The 14,629-nt window shown below is 41.5% G+C and overlaps 1 protein-coding gene across 1 annotated transcript in view; it reads right to left on the reverse strand.

The window, feature by feature from the left end:
• Positions 1–12,988: 12,988 nt before the first annotated feature.
• The window catches only part of LOC116064581 (saxitoxin and tetrodotoxin-binding protein 1-like), a gene marked incomplete at its 5' end in the record, with an annotated part of 2,563 nt that continues 922 nt past the window's right edge, over positions 12,989–14,629 (reverse strand). The window contains 5 exons of the mRNA XM_031319812.1: positions 12,989–13,069; positions 13,198–13,308; positions 13,407–13,529; positions 13,785–13,910; positions 14,382–14,464. Coding sequence (XP_031175672.1) covers positions 13,226–13,308; positions 13,407–13,529; positions 13,785–13,910; positions 14,382–14,464 — 415 coding nt within the window. The remainder of the gene's footprint in view (positions 13,070–13,197; positions 13,309–13,406; positions 13,530–13,784; positions 13,911–14,381; positions 14,465–14,629) is intronic.

The raw sequence follows: 14,629 nt of genomic DNA on the forward strand, positions 1-14,629 counted from the left end.
GAACCAGTATGGGTGTGAATCACATGTGTCATCATGACACGAAATTATATCATTACTGAGCTCTTCCAGAGAGAATGGTGTGACGTGCACCAACAACACCAAAACAAATTCCTTGTATGTGTTAAAAAACGTACTTGGCAATAAAACCCTTTCTGATTCTGATTCAGACATTTAAATTAAAAATCAAACTCCTCTTTTTAAAAAAAGAAGAAAATATATAAAGGGGGAATCTAAAATAAAGGGGCATTCTACAGATGAGATGTATCGATATTTTCAGTTTGCATCAATAAATATTGGATGGTGGATCATTACATCGTGTCGTTACAGCCCTTAAATCTGGTATTAACTGTGTGTATTACTCTGTGTCTGAGTAGAGCTGCAAACTATCCCTGTAAACCTGGAAAAGTAGGCAGAACTATGAGAAATTGAGGCAAAAAGCCACATTTCTTTTCAGTTCATAAACTTAGAGCGCAAACACATTAGAGCGTAAATATTTGGAGTAGTTGATACTTGTACTTTTTGATTGCAGTTAAATTAAAATACTGACCAAGCTAACTCAAGTATTTTTCTGAATAACTGAATGAATTTAAGTATATAAAAAAATCTCATGATCAATTAACTCAATATTAGTTTTATGTCTTAACTTCTTACTTCAAAACTTAAAATATTTTTGGCAACTGATTGTACTTATACCTTATAATATATTAAAAGAAATATTTGGAGTAACTGTTACTTCTACTTTTTTAATTAGTGTTAAAGTGCTCATATTATGGTTTTTGGCGTTTTCCCCTTTCCTTTATTGTGTTATATATCTTTTTTGTGCATGTTATAGGTTTACAAAGTGAAAAAGCCCAAAGTCCACCCCAAAGGGACTTACCATCTCCAACAGAAAACATTGTTCACAAACTGCTCCAAACAGCTCTATTGTAGTCCAGCCTTTACTTCAGAGACAAACGTGGTCACTTTGGAACACACGTTATAATGCTCGCCTAGCTGCTAGAGTGACACTCCCTCATACTCTGCTTCTGACTGGCTAGTAGTCCTTACCTAGCTAGTGTCAGGGCACACCCTCATACTCTGCTTCTGACTGGCTAGTAGTCCTTACCTAGGTACTGTCAGGGCACACCCTCATACTATGCTTCTGACTGGCTAGTAGTCCTTACCTAGTTACTGTCAGGGCACACCCTCATACTCAGCTTCTGACTGGCTAGTAGTACTTACCTAGCTAGTGTCAGGGCACGCCCTCATACTCTGCTTCTGACTGGCTAGTAGTCCTTACCTAGTTACTGTCAGGGCACACCCTCATACTCTGCTTCTGACTGGCTAGTAGTTCTTACCTAGCTAGTGTCAGGGCACGCCCTTATACTATGCTTCTGACTGGCTAGTAGTCCTTACCTAGCTAGTGTCAGGGCACGCCCTCATACTCTGCTCCTGACTGGCTAGTAGTCCTTACCTAGCTACTGTCAGGGCACGCCCTCATACTCTGCTTCTGACTGGCTAGTAGTCCTTACCTAGCTAGTGTCAGGGCACGCCCTCATACTCTGCTCCTGACTGGCTAGTAGTCCTTACCTAGCTACTGTCAGGGCACGCCCTCATACTCTGCTTCTGACTGGCTAGTAGTCCTTACCTAGCTGCTGCGCATGTGCGACTCCCAACAAAGATGGAACAGCAGTGAGAGGTCTCACTCTGTAGCTAAAACAGAGAGCTCAACACACAGGATGAAAAGAGGAGCTGCAGCAATGTGCAGTACCACAAAAATATGGTGTTTTATGAAAATTAAACCACATAAACCTATTCTGATATAACCTTTAAATACAATTATTAACCTGAAAATGAGCATAACATGAGCACTTTAAATTAAAGAATTGATTAAGCTAACTCAAATAAGTCTTTTTTTAAATCTATCGTTACGCTAACCGCTAACCCTAAGCCCTACTTAAAAAGCACGTAAAATGACCACAAAGAGACACAAAGCCGCTACAAACGACCATGATCACAACAAAATGCAAAACTACAAGGAGTCGTGAAATGTCTAACAATTGATAACAAAACCACCACAAAAAGATGACAAACGACCCAATGTGACGACAAAGACACAAAACGACCACAAAGACACGCAGAACTATTAACAGATGGAAAACTTCCCAAAAAGATGCAAAATGTCTACAACGAAATGTAAGACAACTAAAACTAAATGCAAAATGATTAAAATATTATCCAAAACCACCACAAAAAGACAGTTAAACGACAATTCCAGCGCAAAATGAACCTATGGGTTAATAACATATATGTACCGAGTCGACCGTTCTCTGGGATCTGTTTTCATGCTAATCGAATGTGTCTCTAGCTTGAAACAAGCTACAGCAAACCGGTGATTAGCTTGTAACGCTAGTCTTCGGGGCACTGGTAAAGTAAAAATAAATCAAACTAACTCCCTACAGCTTTACTGTGTCCTCTTATAGAACTATAAACTTTATGTATGGCTATTCCAGCTCTGAAACAAAAATCTAAATAATACATCAAGAAAAACTAACAAAGGAGCAGGAAGTTTGAAAGTTCCGGCGGGAGAGAAACCATACAGCTGTCTGGTTTCTCTCACAGCTTGACGCCCGCTCTTCAGACTGCGTGTGCTGCGCCATTCTGTTTTTATTGTTTACAGTTACTTTTTATAATGGTTTTGCCTGAAGTGTCTCCCCTTAAACATAACATTTTAATCATTTTGCATCTAGTTTTAGTTGTCTTACATTTTGTTGTAGACATTTTGCATCTTTTTGGGAAGTTTTCCATATGTTGTTAACAGTTCTGCATGTCTTTTTGGTCGTTTTGTGTCTTTGTCGTCACATTGGGTCATTTGTCATCTTTTTATGGTGGTTTTGTATCAATTGGTAGACATTTTGCGACTCCTTGTAGTTTTCCATTTCTTTGTGATGGTGGTCGTTTGTAGCGGCTTTGTATCTCTTTGTGGTCATTTTATGTGCTTTTTAAGTAGGGCTTAGGGTTAGCGGTTAGCAGTTATCGTAACAATGGATTGAAAAAACTCTTTTTGTGAATGTACCCGAATCAAACTTAAAAGCATAATTAGGACGGAAGCGCCACTTTTAAGATTGACCGTATTTTCGTTTTTTCGGTCAAATGGCCTTTTGAATGGGAGAGTTAGGGGCACTACTATGATAGCATCAAAATCAACATTTTTAAAACACTAAGAAGGCTCGACACAACATGAAACTTTGCTCCAAGTATCACCAGGGACTCTACTTCTCTGGGATTTGTTTTCATGCTAATCAAATGTGTCTCTAGCTTGAAACAAGCTACAGCAAACTGGTGATTAGCTTCTAACGCTAGTCTTTGGGGCACTAGTAGAGTAAAAATAAATTGCTATTTCATACCATTAACAAGGCTCAAAATAGCACCACACTTCCATGGCAGCATAATGAGGGTCCCTACATGTAAACCAAAGCATTGAGAACTTTGTAAGTGTACAGACAGTTTATTAAAAAGATAGTTTATAAAGACTGTACCGTTTGCCTATACAGGAAGGCGCCATCTTGGGAAAACAGTCATGACCAGTCGAATCACGAATGCCGTGCAACTAGTAACCAGTAACATAGCTCAAGCACGGCATTCGTGGTTCAACTGGTCATGACTGTTTTCCCAAGATGGCGCCTGCCTGTATACCAAATGCTACAGTCTTTCTAAACTATGAATGACATGAAAACATATCCCAGAGAAAGGTCGACTCGGTACACACGTGTTATTAACCCCTAGGTTCATTTTGCGCCGGAATTGTCCTTTAATGACAGAAAACGATAAAAAGCAGAACAACCCAAAATGATGACAGAGACACAATAAAAACCCACCACAAAGACTAACAGAACCACCACAAAACAATATGCAAAATGCTAAAAGACACTAAATGACTGACAATGGGAAGAAAATTATCATAAACATACATAACAACTACAAAGGACCCAGAGTGACACAACAGAGACACAAAACGAACATAAAGACTTAAAATAGATGCAAAATAACTACAAAGAAACACAACAAGATGCAAAATGACTATAAAGAGACACTAATTGACTGAAAATAAACAGAAAATAATAAATAATGTACAAATAAATGACTACAAATGACTATAAGAAATGAAAAACTGAAAATAAAAGCAAAATGTCTAACAATTGATGCAAAATGATCTTAAAGATACAAAAAATGACTGAAAACGGACAAAAAGTGAGTACAAACAGCCCAAAATGATGACAGAGACATAAAACGTCTATAAAGACACGCAGAATGACTAAAAATAGACAGAAAATAAACAAAAACGTACAGATAAATGCCTACGAAGTGACTGATATCCTTGGCCCTCTGACCCCCCCTCCTCCCTCGTGATGAAAAACAGCAAACTAGCTCCCTACAGCTTTACTGTGTCCTCTTATACAACTATAAAGTTTATGTATGGCTATTCCAGCTCTGAAACAAAAACCAAAAGTCAAAATAAATCAAGAAAAACTAACAAAGGAGCAGAAAGTTTGAAAGTTCCCACGGGAGAGAAACCATACAGCTGGTTTCTCTCACAGCTCGACGCTCGCTCTTCAGACTGTGTGTGCGGCTCCATTCTGCTTTTATTGTTCACAGTTATCTTTTATAATGGGTTTGCCTTTAGTGTTTCCCCTTAAACATAGAAACAAAAGACAAATTATACACAAGAGGCCGAGCACTTGAGTCAAAGATGTTTAGATGATTCTCAGTGGTTTGGTACACACAGAGACACACACACACACACACACACACAGGCTTAAAGCCAACACACACATTACACTGTTCCTTTGAAACTGAGGAGACAGAAATAGCTCTCTCACACATTTCCTGAACATCTAGATTCCTTCTCCACCTGAGATCTGGGATTGAAGAACCAGTATGGGTGTGAATCACATGTGTCATCATGACACGAAATATCATTACTGAGCTCTTCCAGACATTTAAATTAAAAATCAAACTCCTCGTTTTTAAAAAAGAAAAGAAAATATATAAAGGGGGAATCTAAAATAAAGGGGCATCTTAGAGATGCTGTGTATCGATATTTTCAGTTTCCATTGATAAATGTTGGATGGTGGATCATTACATTGTGCCGTTACAGCCCTAAAAACTGGTATTAACTGTGTTTATTACTCTGTGTCTGAGTAGAGCTGCAAACTATCCATGTAAACCCGGAAAAGTAGGCAGAACCCGGAGAAAATTTTCAGTTCATAAACTCAAAAGTCTGAGGATATCAGAGCATAAATGTTTGGAGTAGTTGTTACTTGTACTTTTTGATTGCAGTTAAATGAAAGTACTGACCAAGCTAACTGAAGTATTTTCCAGAATAACACAACTGAATAATTTAAGTATAAAAAACAGAATTTCATGATCAATTAACTCAATATTTGTTTATGTCTTAACTTCTTACTTCAAAACATAACTTATAATATATTAAAAGAAATATTTGGAGTAACTGTTACTTCTACTTTTTTAGATTAAAGTTAAATTAAAGAACTGATTAAGCTAACTCAAATAACTTTTTTTCAATTTAACGTTACGCTAACCACTAACCCTCGGGTTGTCTTCCCGTTAACCATGCAACTTTGTGTTTTTCTGGGCCGAAATTTCAACAGTTTGTTGTTCTTTTTCTACACTTTTCTCGACGTTTTTGTTGTTTTTTTTTTCAAATGTTTTTGTCACTTTTTTTAAAATTTTTTTGTCACTTTTTGGGAGTTTTTTTTCACTTAGTTCAGTCACCTTTTTCAGTGTTTAAAAAAATAAGTTTGTGTCGATTATTTTCCAATTTTTTGTAGCTTTTTTCAACGTTCTTTTGTCATAGTTCTGATATAGAACGTTTTTGTAAACGGTTCAAATTTGACCCGAGGACAACAGGAGGGTTAAAAGCACGTAAAATGACCACAAAGAGACACAAAGCCGCTACAAATGACCACAAAAAAATGAAAAACTACAAGGAGTCGCAAAATGTCGAACAACTGATACAAAACCACCGCAAAAATATGACAAACGACCCAATGTGACGACAAAGACACAAAACGACCACAAAGACACGCAGAACTGTTAACAACAGATGTAAAACTTCCCCAAAAGATACAAAATGTGTACAACTAAAAATAGATGCAAAATGATTAAACTATGATCCAAAACCACCACAAAAAGACAACAAAGAAAACAATAAAAAAAATGTGCATAACGACCCAAAATGATGACAGAGACAAAAAAACACCACAAAGACTAACAGAACCATCACAAAACAATACACAAAATGCTAAAACACACTAAATGTCTGACAATGGGAAGAAAATGATCATAAACATACATAATGACAACTACAAAGTGACAAAAGAGACACAAAACGGACATAAAGACTTGAAAAAGATGCAAAATAACTACAAAGAAACACAAAATGATGCAAAGTGATTATAAAGAGACACTAATTGACTGAAAACGGACAGAAAGTGACTACAAACAGCCTAAAATAATGACAAAGAAACATAAAACGTCTATAAAGACAAGCAAAATGACTAAAAATAGAGAGAAAATAATCAAAAATTAACAGATAAATGCCTACAAAGCCAACTGTAACTGATATCCTCAGACCTCTGACACCCCCCCCCGCCCTCCTCCTCCTCCCTCGTGGGGAGAAACAGCAAACTAACTCCCTACAGCTTTATTGTGTCCTCCCTAATAGAACAAACTTTATTCCAAGAAATAGGCATAAATCAAGAAAAACAATCAAAGGAGCAGGAAGTTTGAAAGTTCCCGTGGGAGAGAAACCGTACAGCTGTCTGGTTTCTCTCACAGCTCAAAGCTCGCTCGTCAGACTCCGTGTGCTGCTCCATTCTGGTTTTACTGTTTACAATTACCTTTTATTAGAGTTATTTTGCTACTTGTTTTATTTAAAACAGAATCATCTTTTATGAAATTAAGGATTCTGTACAGATTAGATTTCAACCCTTGTGTTTTCCTCGGGTCAAATTTGACCCGTTTTTAAAGTTTCAGAATATCAGAAATATGGGTTTCTTACAACTAAATCACCCCAAAATAAAATTGATGTATGCATGTACGTTGTATGGAACCCATACAACAACCTTCACAGGTAAAATTAATACTGCCATTGAATTTTGGTTGTTTTACTCAATTTCATAACATTTGAAAAAAAAAACATGTTTAAATGGTTTAAAACAGACTAAACTTTAACATAAACCAGTCTGTGATTCAGTCAACATCCTCTGATCTTAACTATTAGTCAAAATATTACATAAATTCTGCCTTTTTTATCTAAAAAAAAATAGGTATTATTTCATTTCAATTAGGTATATTGACCATTATGCCACCTTCACTGCCACATGGGTGGCAGTGAAGGTCAGGGGCCTCGACGGACCAGACCCGGGCAGCAGACGCTGGCTCTGGGGACGTGGAACGTCACCTCTCTGTGGGGGAAGGAACCGGAACTTGTGCGGGAGGTGGAGCGCTACCAGTTGGATCTGGTGGGGCTTACCTCTACGCACAGTCTCGGTTCTGGAACCATACTCCTGGACAGGGGTTGGACTCTTTTCTTCTCCGGAGTTGCCCAGGGTGTGAGGCGCCGGGCGGCTGTGGGGATACTCACAAGCCCCCGGCTGAGCACCGCTACGTTGGAGTTTACCCCGGTGGATGAGAGGGTCGCCTCCCTACGCCTGCGGGTTGTGGGGGGGAAAACTCTGACTGTTGTTTGTGCGTATGCACCAAACAAGAGCTCGGAGTATTCGGCCTTCTTGGAGACCTTGAATGGAGTCCTGTATGGGGCTCCAGTAGGGGACTCCATAGTTCTGCTGGGGGACTTCAACGCGCACGTGGGCAATGATGGAGACACATGGAGAGGCGTGATTGGGAGGAACGGCCTCCCTGATCTAAACCAGAGTGGTTGTTTGTTGTTGGACTTCTGTGCTAGTCATGGATTGTCTATAACGAACACCATGTTCGAACATAGGGATGCTCATAAGTGTACTTGGTACCAGAGCACCCTAGGCCAAAGGTCAATGATCGATTTTATAATCGTTTCATCTGATCTGAGGCCGTATGTTCTGGACACTCGGGTGAAGAGAGGGGCAGAGCTGTCAACTGATCACCATCTGGTGGTGAGTTGGGTCAGAGGGTGGGGGAAGACTCTGGACAGACCTGGTAAACCCAAACGGGTAGTGCGGGTGAACTGGGAACGTCTGGAGGAGGCCCCTGTCCGACAGACTTTCAACTCACACCTCCGGCGGAGCTTTTCGTGCATCCCTGTGGAGGCTAGGGGCATTGAACCCGAGTGGACAATGTTCAAAGTTTCCATTGCTGAAGCTGCGGCGGGGAGCTGTGGTCTTAGGGTCTTAGGTGCCTCAAGGGGCGGCAACCCACGAACACCGTGGTGGACACCGGTGGTCAGGGAAGCCGTCCGACTGAAGAAGGAGTCTTTCTGGGATATGTTATCCCAGGGGACTCCGGAGGCAGTTGCAAGGTACCGAAGAGCCCGAAGGGCTGCAGCCTCTGCCGTGAAAGAGGCAAAGCAGCGGGTGTGGGAGAAGTTCGGAGAAGACATGGAGAAGGACTTTCGGTCCCTCAGGAGGGGGAAGCGAGGAACCATCCAAGCTGTGTACAGTAAGGATGGGACGCTGCTGACCTCAACTGAGGAGGTAATAGGGCGGTGGAAGGAGCACTTTGAGGAACTCCTAAATCCGACTAATACGCCCTCTATGGTAGAGGCAGAGCTGGAGGATGATGGGGGATTGTCGTCAATTTCCCTGGTGGAAGTTGCTGAGGTAGTTAAACAACTCCACAGTGGCAAAGCCCCAGGGATTGATGAGATCCGTCCAGAAATGCTTAAAGCTCTGGGTGTGGAGGGGTTGTCTTGGTTGACACGCCTCTTCAACATTGCGTGGAAGTCGGGGACGGTGCCTAAGGAGTGGCAGACCGGGGTGGTGGTTCCCCTTTTCAAAAAGGGGGACCAGAGGGTGTGTGCCAATTACAGGGGTATCACACTTCTCAGCCTCCCCAGTAAAGTCTACTCCAAGGTGCTGGAAAGGAGGGTTCGGTCGATAGTCGAACCTCAGGTTGAAGAGGAACAATGCAGATTCCGTCCTGGTCGTGGAACAACGGACCAGATCTTTACTCTCGCAAGGATCCTGGAGGGAGCCTGGGAGTATGCCCAACCGGTCTACATGTGCTTTGTGGATCTGGAGAAGGCGTATGACCGGGTCCCCCGGGAGACACTGTGGGAGGTGCTGCGGGAGTATGGGGTGAGGGGGTCCCTTCTCAGGGCCATCCAATCTCTGTACGACCAAAGCGAGAGCTGTGTCCGGGTTCTCGGCAGTAAGTCGGACTCGTTTCAGGTGAGAGTTGGCCTCCGCCAAGGCTGCGCTTTGTCACCAATCCTGTTTGTAGTATTTATGGACAGGATATCGAGGCGTAGTCGGGGTGGAGAGGGGTTGCAGTTTGGTGAGCTGGGGATCTCATCGCTGCTTTTTGCAGATGATGTGGTCCTGATGGCATCGTCGGCCTGTGACCTTCAGCACTCACTGGATTGGTTCGCAGCCGAGTGTGAAGCAGCTGGGATGAGGATCAGCACCTCTAAATCTGAGGCCATGGTTCTCAGCAGGAAACCGATGGAGTGCCTTCTCCAGGTAGGGAATGAGTCTTTACCCCAAGTGAAGGAGTTCAAGTACCTTGGAGTCTTGTTCGCGAGTGAGGGAACAATGGAGCGGGAGATTGGTCGGAGAATCGGCGCAGCGGGTGCGGTATTACACTCAATTTATCGCACCGTTGTGACGAAAAGAGAGCTGAGCCAGAAGGCAAAGCTCTCAATCTACCGGTCAGTTTTCGTTCCTACCCTCACCTATGGTCATGAAGGCTGGGTCATGACCGAAAGAACGAGATCCAGGGTACAAGCGGCCGAAATGGGTTTCCTCAGGAGGGTGGCTGGCGTCTCCCTTAGAGATAGGGTGAGAAGCTCAGTCATCCGTGAGGAGCTCGGAGTAGAGCCGCTGCTCCTTCGCGTCGAAAGGAGCCAGTTGAGGTGGTTCGGGCATCTGGTAAGGATGCCCCCTGGGCGCCTCCCTAGGGAGGTTTTCCAGGCACGTCCAGCTGGGAGGAGGCCTCGGGGAAGACCCAGGACTAGGTGGAGGGATTATATCTCCAACCTGGCCTGGGAACGCCTCGGGATCCCCCAGTCGGAGCTGGTTAATGTGGCTCGGGAAAGGGAAGTTTGGGGTCCCCTGCTGGAGCTGCTACCCCCGCGACCCGTTACCGGATAAGCGGAAGAAGATGGATGGATGGATATTGACCATTAATTTAAAAAAAGCGTCAAAAAAAGTGACCAAAACGTTTAATAAAGCACCAATTTAATTTTTACCCAGAAGGACAACAAGTTCATGGGAAGACAACACAAGGGTTAAAGTTATTTTGCTACTTGTTTTATTTTAAACGGAATCATCTTTTATGAAATTAGGGATTCTGTACATGTTAGATTTTAAGGGGAGACACCCGAGGTGAATAGGGAAAAACATGAACTAATGGACACCAGCATGAAACTTTCCCAGTTGATTACTGACGTCAAGACAAATATATTTTGTATTACAAGTTTTCTTTAATGGTATGTTTAAATATGCAAATTATGCATTCTCTTGTTAAATATGTGCTAATTTGCATAAATGCCCAGAACATACTTGTGAACATCAGATAATGTCAGGTTTAAAAATCCTGTTGTCCTCGGGTCAAATTTGACCCATTTTCAAATATTCTATCATAAATGTAGGTTTCTTTCAAACAAATTGTCCAAAAAAAGAACGTGGATTGTTACCTACAACGCTCTTCACAAGTAAAATAAATGATCAGTTCACTACTTTCATTGAATTTGGGTGTTTTGTTCAATTTTATAGCATTTGAAGAAAATACAATTGATAAAAGAACTTTGAAAAAAGTGACAAAAATGTCAAAAAAAGTGACAAAAATGACAGAAAAAGTGACTTTTTTTAAAGTGTTAAAAAAGTGACATAAATGTGACAACAAGTGACAAAACAAAAAATGACAAAAAGGTGACGAAAATGTCGAAATAAGTGACAAAAACACAGTGGAAAGCCACAAAAGTGTCGAAAAAGACTACCAAAATGCTAATATAGGTTTTTCATTTAAAATTTTGACTCAGAAAAACAAAAAGTTGCAGGTCGACGGGAAGACAACACAAGGGTTAAAAATCTTGTTTCATGTTGTTGACATGTTGGAGTCCAAGGTTTTCACCGAGGGGATTTGGGATATCTCTGTTTATCAATCAATCAATTAGAATATGGCGTCAACAGCCATGGCTCAAAATGCGTACAGATAACCACTTGGCTTAAGAAAGTGGACGTGTAAGTTTTTGCGAAGTCATGATGTCACGTTATTCACTGGGACAAATATATTTTGTATCCTAAGTTTTCTGAGAATTCTATGTTTAAATCTGCAAATGAGGCATTCCCTAATGCTAACTTTTGGTGAATTTAGGAGGAATCTACAGACACAAAGAGACCCAGTGGGGTCAAGATAAACATTTTAATGTGTACTTTGGATGTTTTATACCCAAGGGTCTGAAAGAAGAGATTGTACGAAGGCCAAACAGCACAAAAACTCAAAATAAAAAAAAGGTTTTTCCCTGAAGTGTCTTCCCGTAAACATAGAAACAAAACCAAACAAATAATACACAGAAGGCAGAGCATTCAGGTCACAGATGTTTACATGATTCACAGCGGTTTGGTTTCCACAGAAGCAAACACACACACACACACACAAATTTAAAAAAAAAAGTGTCGAAAAAAAGTGACGAAAATGTCGAAATAAGTGACAAAAACACAGTGGAAAGACACAAAAGTGTCGAAAAAGACTACCAAAATGCTGATATAGGTTTTTCATTTAAAATTTTGACTCAGAAAAAGAAAAAGTTGCAGGTCGACGGGAAGACAACACAAGGGTTAAAAATCTTGATGTCACGTTGTACACTGAACAAATATATTTTGTATCCTAAGTTTTCTGAGATTTCTGTGTTTGAATCTGCAAATGAGGGATTCTCTAATGCTAACTTTTGGTGAATTTAGGAGGAATCTACAGACACAAAGAGACCCAGTGGGGTCAAGATAAACGTCTTAATGTGTTTTTTTAATGTTTTCTATCCAAGGGTCTAAAAGAAGAGATCCTAAGGAAGCCAAACAGCACAAAAAAATCTAAATAAAAACAAAATAATGGTTTTCCCTGAAGTGTCTCCCTGTAAACATAGAAACAAAACCAAACTAATGATACACAGGAGGAGAGCACTCGGGTCACAGATGTTTAGATGATTCTCAACGGTTTGGTTTCCACAGAAAAAAAAACACACACACACACACACACACACACACACACACACACACACACACACACAGACAGACAGACAGAGACACACACACACACACACACAGACAGAGACACATACACACAGACAGACAGAGACACACACACACACACAGACAGAGACACAGAGACACACACACACACACACACACACACACACACACATAGACACACACATAGACACACACAGAGACAGAGAGACAGAGAGACATACAGACACACACTCACATTAATCCATAAGTAAAATAATGTGTAGTTGCAGCCCTAAAGATAATAATATGAGCGTCTGTGTTTACTGTAGTTGAGCAGGAATCGTCGGGGCAGGTCTCGAAGAAAGTCAAAGTCTCTGTCTCGTTGTACACCTCAAGAAGTCCGTCCTTCTCCATGGCTAACACACACACACACACACACACACACACACACACACACACTTAAACAGAACATTTGAAAGTATTTGAGACCACAGCAACGCACAATAATTCAATTAAATTCAACTTTATTTATAGTATCAAATCATAACAAGAGTTATCTCAACACACTTTACAGATAGAGTAGGTCTAGACCACCCTCTATAATTTACAAAGACCCAACTATTCCAGTAATTCCCCCAAGAGTAAGCATTTAGATAAGACGTTTTCAGACAAAACAGCCACATGATATTAAAATAAGAGCAGTATAACTAGCATTATTCTTTCTTGCAAATATAACTATACATATTCCTCTTCATATACTCAAAAATATTACACTAAATACATAAGCAAGCAAGCATTTAGCAGTGGTGAGAATAATGTGCATAACACACATCCAGGTTTTAGTCGTCCCTACTGATGTGGTGGGCGACATGTGTGAAATATGATCTCAGGACCTTCGGAGATGATTTCTTGTGACAGAAATCTGTGAGGAGACAAAAGGATGAAATCATTTCAATTATCTCTTGTTTTTTAATTTGCATCTCTACAATCTGTGGGAGGAGAAACCAGACAGGAACTGACCTGCAGCTCCGTCGTAGTTGAACGGGTTGGCGTTGGCGGGGAATCCCAGACAGGCGGCCAGTTTGTGGTGATCGCTGTGGTCTGCTTTCAACTTCTCAACATCCCGGTGATGCCCCTCCCTCCCTGAAACACACACACACACAGACACAGACACAGACACACACACACAGACACACAGACACACACACACACACACACACACACACACACACACAGACACAGACACACACACACACACACACACACACACACACACACACAGAGACAGAGAAACAGAGACACACACACACACACACACACACACACACACATTAATCCATGAGTAAAATAATGTGTAGTTGCAGCCCTAAAGATAATAATATGAGCGTCTGTGTTTACTGTAGTTGAGCAGGAATCGTCCCTCGCTGTCCTTCCAGACCATCGACAGACAGTCGGGGCAGGACTCGAAGAAAGTGAAAGTCTCTGTCTCGTTGTACACCTCAAGAAGTCCGTCCTTCTCCATGGCTAACACACATAGACACACACAGACACACACACACACACACACACACACACAGACACACACACACACATACACAGACACACATTACACGCTGCACCAATGGTATGAAACAAGACACACTTTGTCTCCTAAAGGGCCCTGCGTGTTTGTGTGTGTGTGTGTGTGTGTGTGTCTGTGAGTTTGTGTGTGTCTGTGTGTGTCTGTCTGTGTGTGTGTCTGCGTGTGTGTATGTGTGTGCCTCTGTGTGCGTCTGTGTTTCTGTGTGTGTGTGTCTCTATTTGTCTGTGTGTGTGTGTGTTTCTGTGTGTATGTGTGTGCCTCTGTGTGCGTCTGTGTTTCTGTGTGTGTGTCTGTGTGTGTGTGTCTCTATTTGTCTGTGTATATGTGTCTCTGTGTGTCTGTGAGTGTGTGTGTGTGTGTGTGTGTGTGTGTGTGTGTGTGTATATGTGTGCGTGTGTATTAATGCGACTCACCACCAGTAAAGCTGATCAAGGTGCTGTCCAGCGGGTCAGTGGGCATCGTCATGTTGATGATGTAGGTGACACACGTCTGGTGTCTGAAAATGACCCAAACCAGTTAGACAACACGACACAAACAACAAACGGACTTCTTATTGCAGGATAATCATGCTCGAGCAAATTACATAATTTCACATGCGCAGATATTACCGTGGATTTCCACAGGATGCAGAACGTCTGCGGACCGGCTCCGCTGCGGAACG

Source organism: Sander lucioperca, chromosome 17 (genome assembly GCF_008315115.2).
Source record: "Sander lucioperca isolate FBNREF2018 chromosome 17, SLUC_FBN_1.2, whole genome shotgun sequence".
Lineage (NCBI taxonomy): Eukaryota > Metazoa > Chordata > Actinopteri > Perciformes > Percidae > Sander > Sander lucioperca.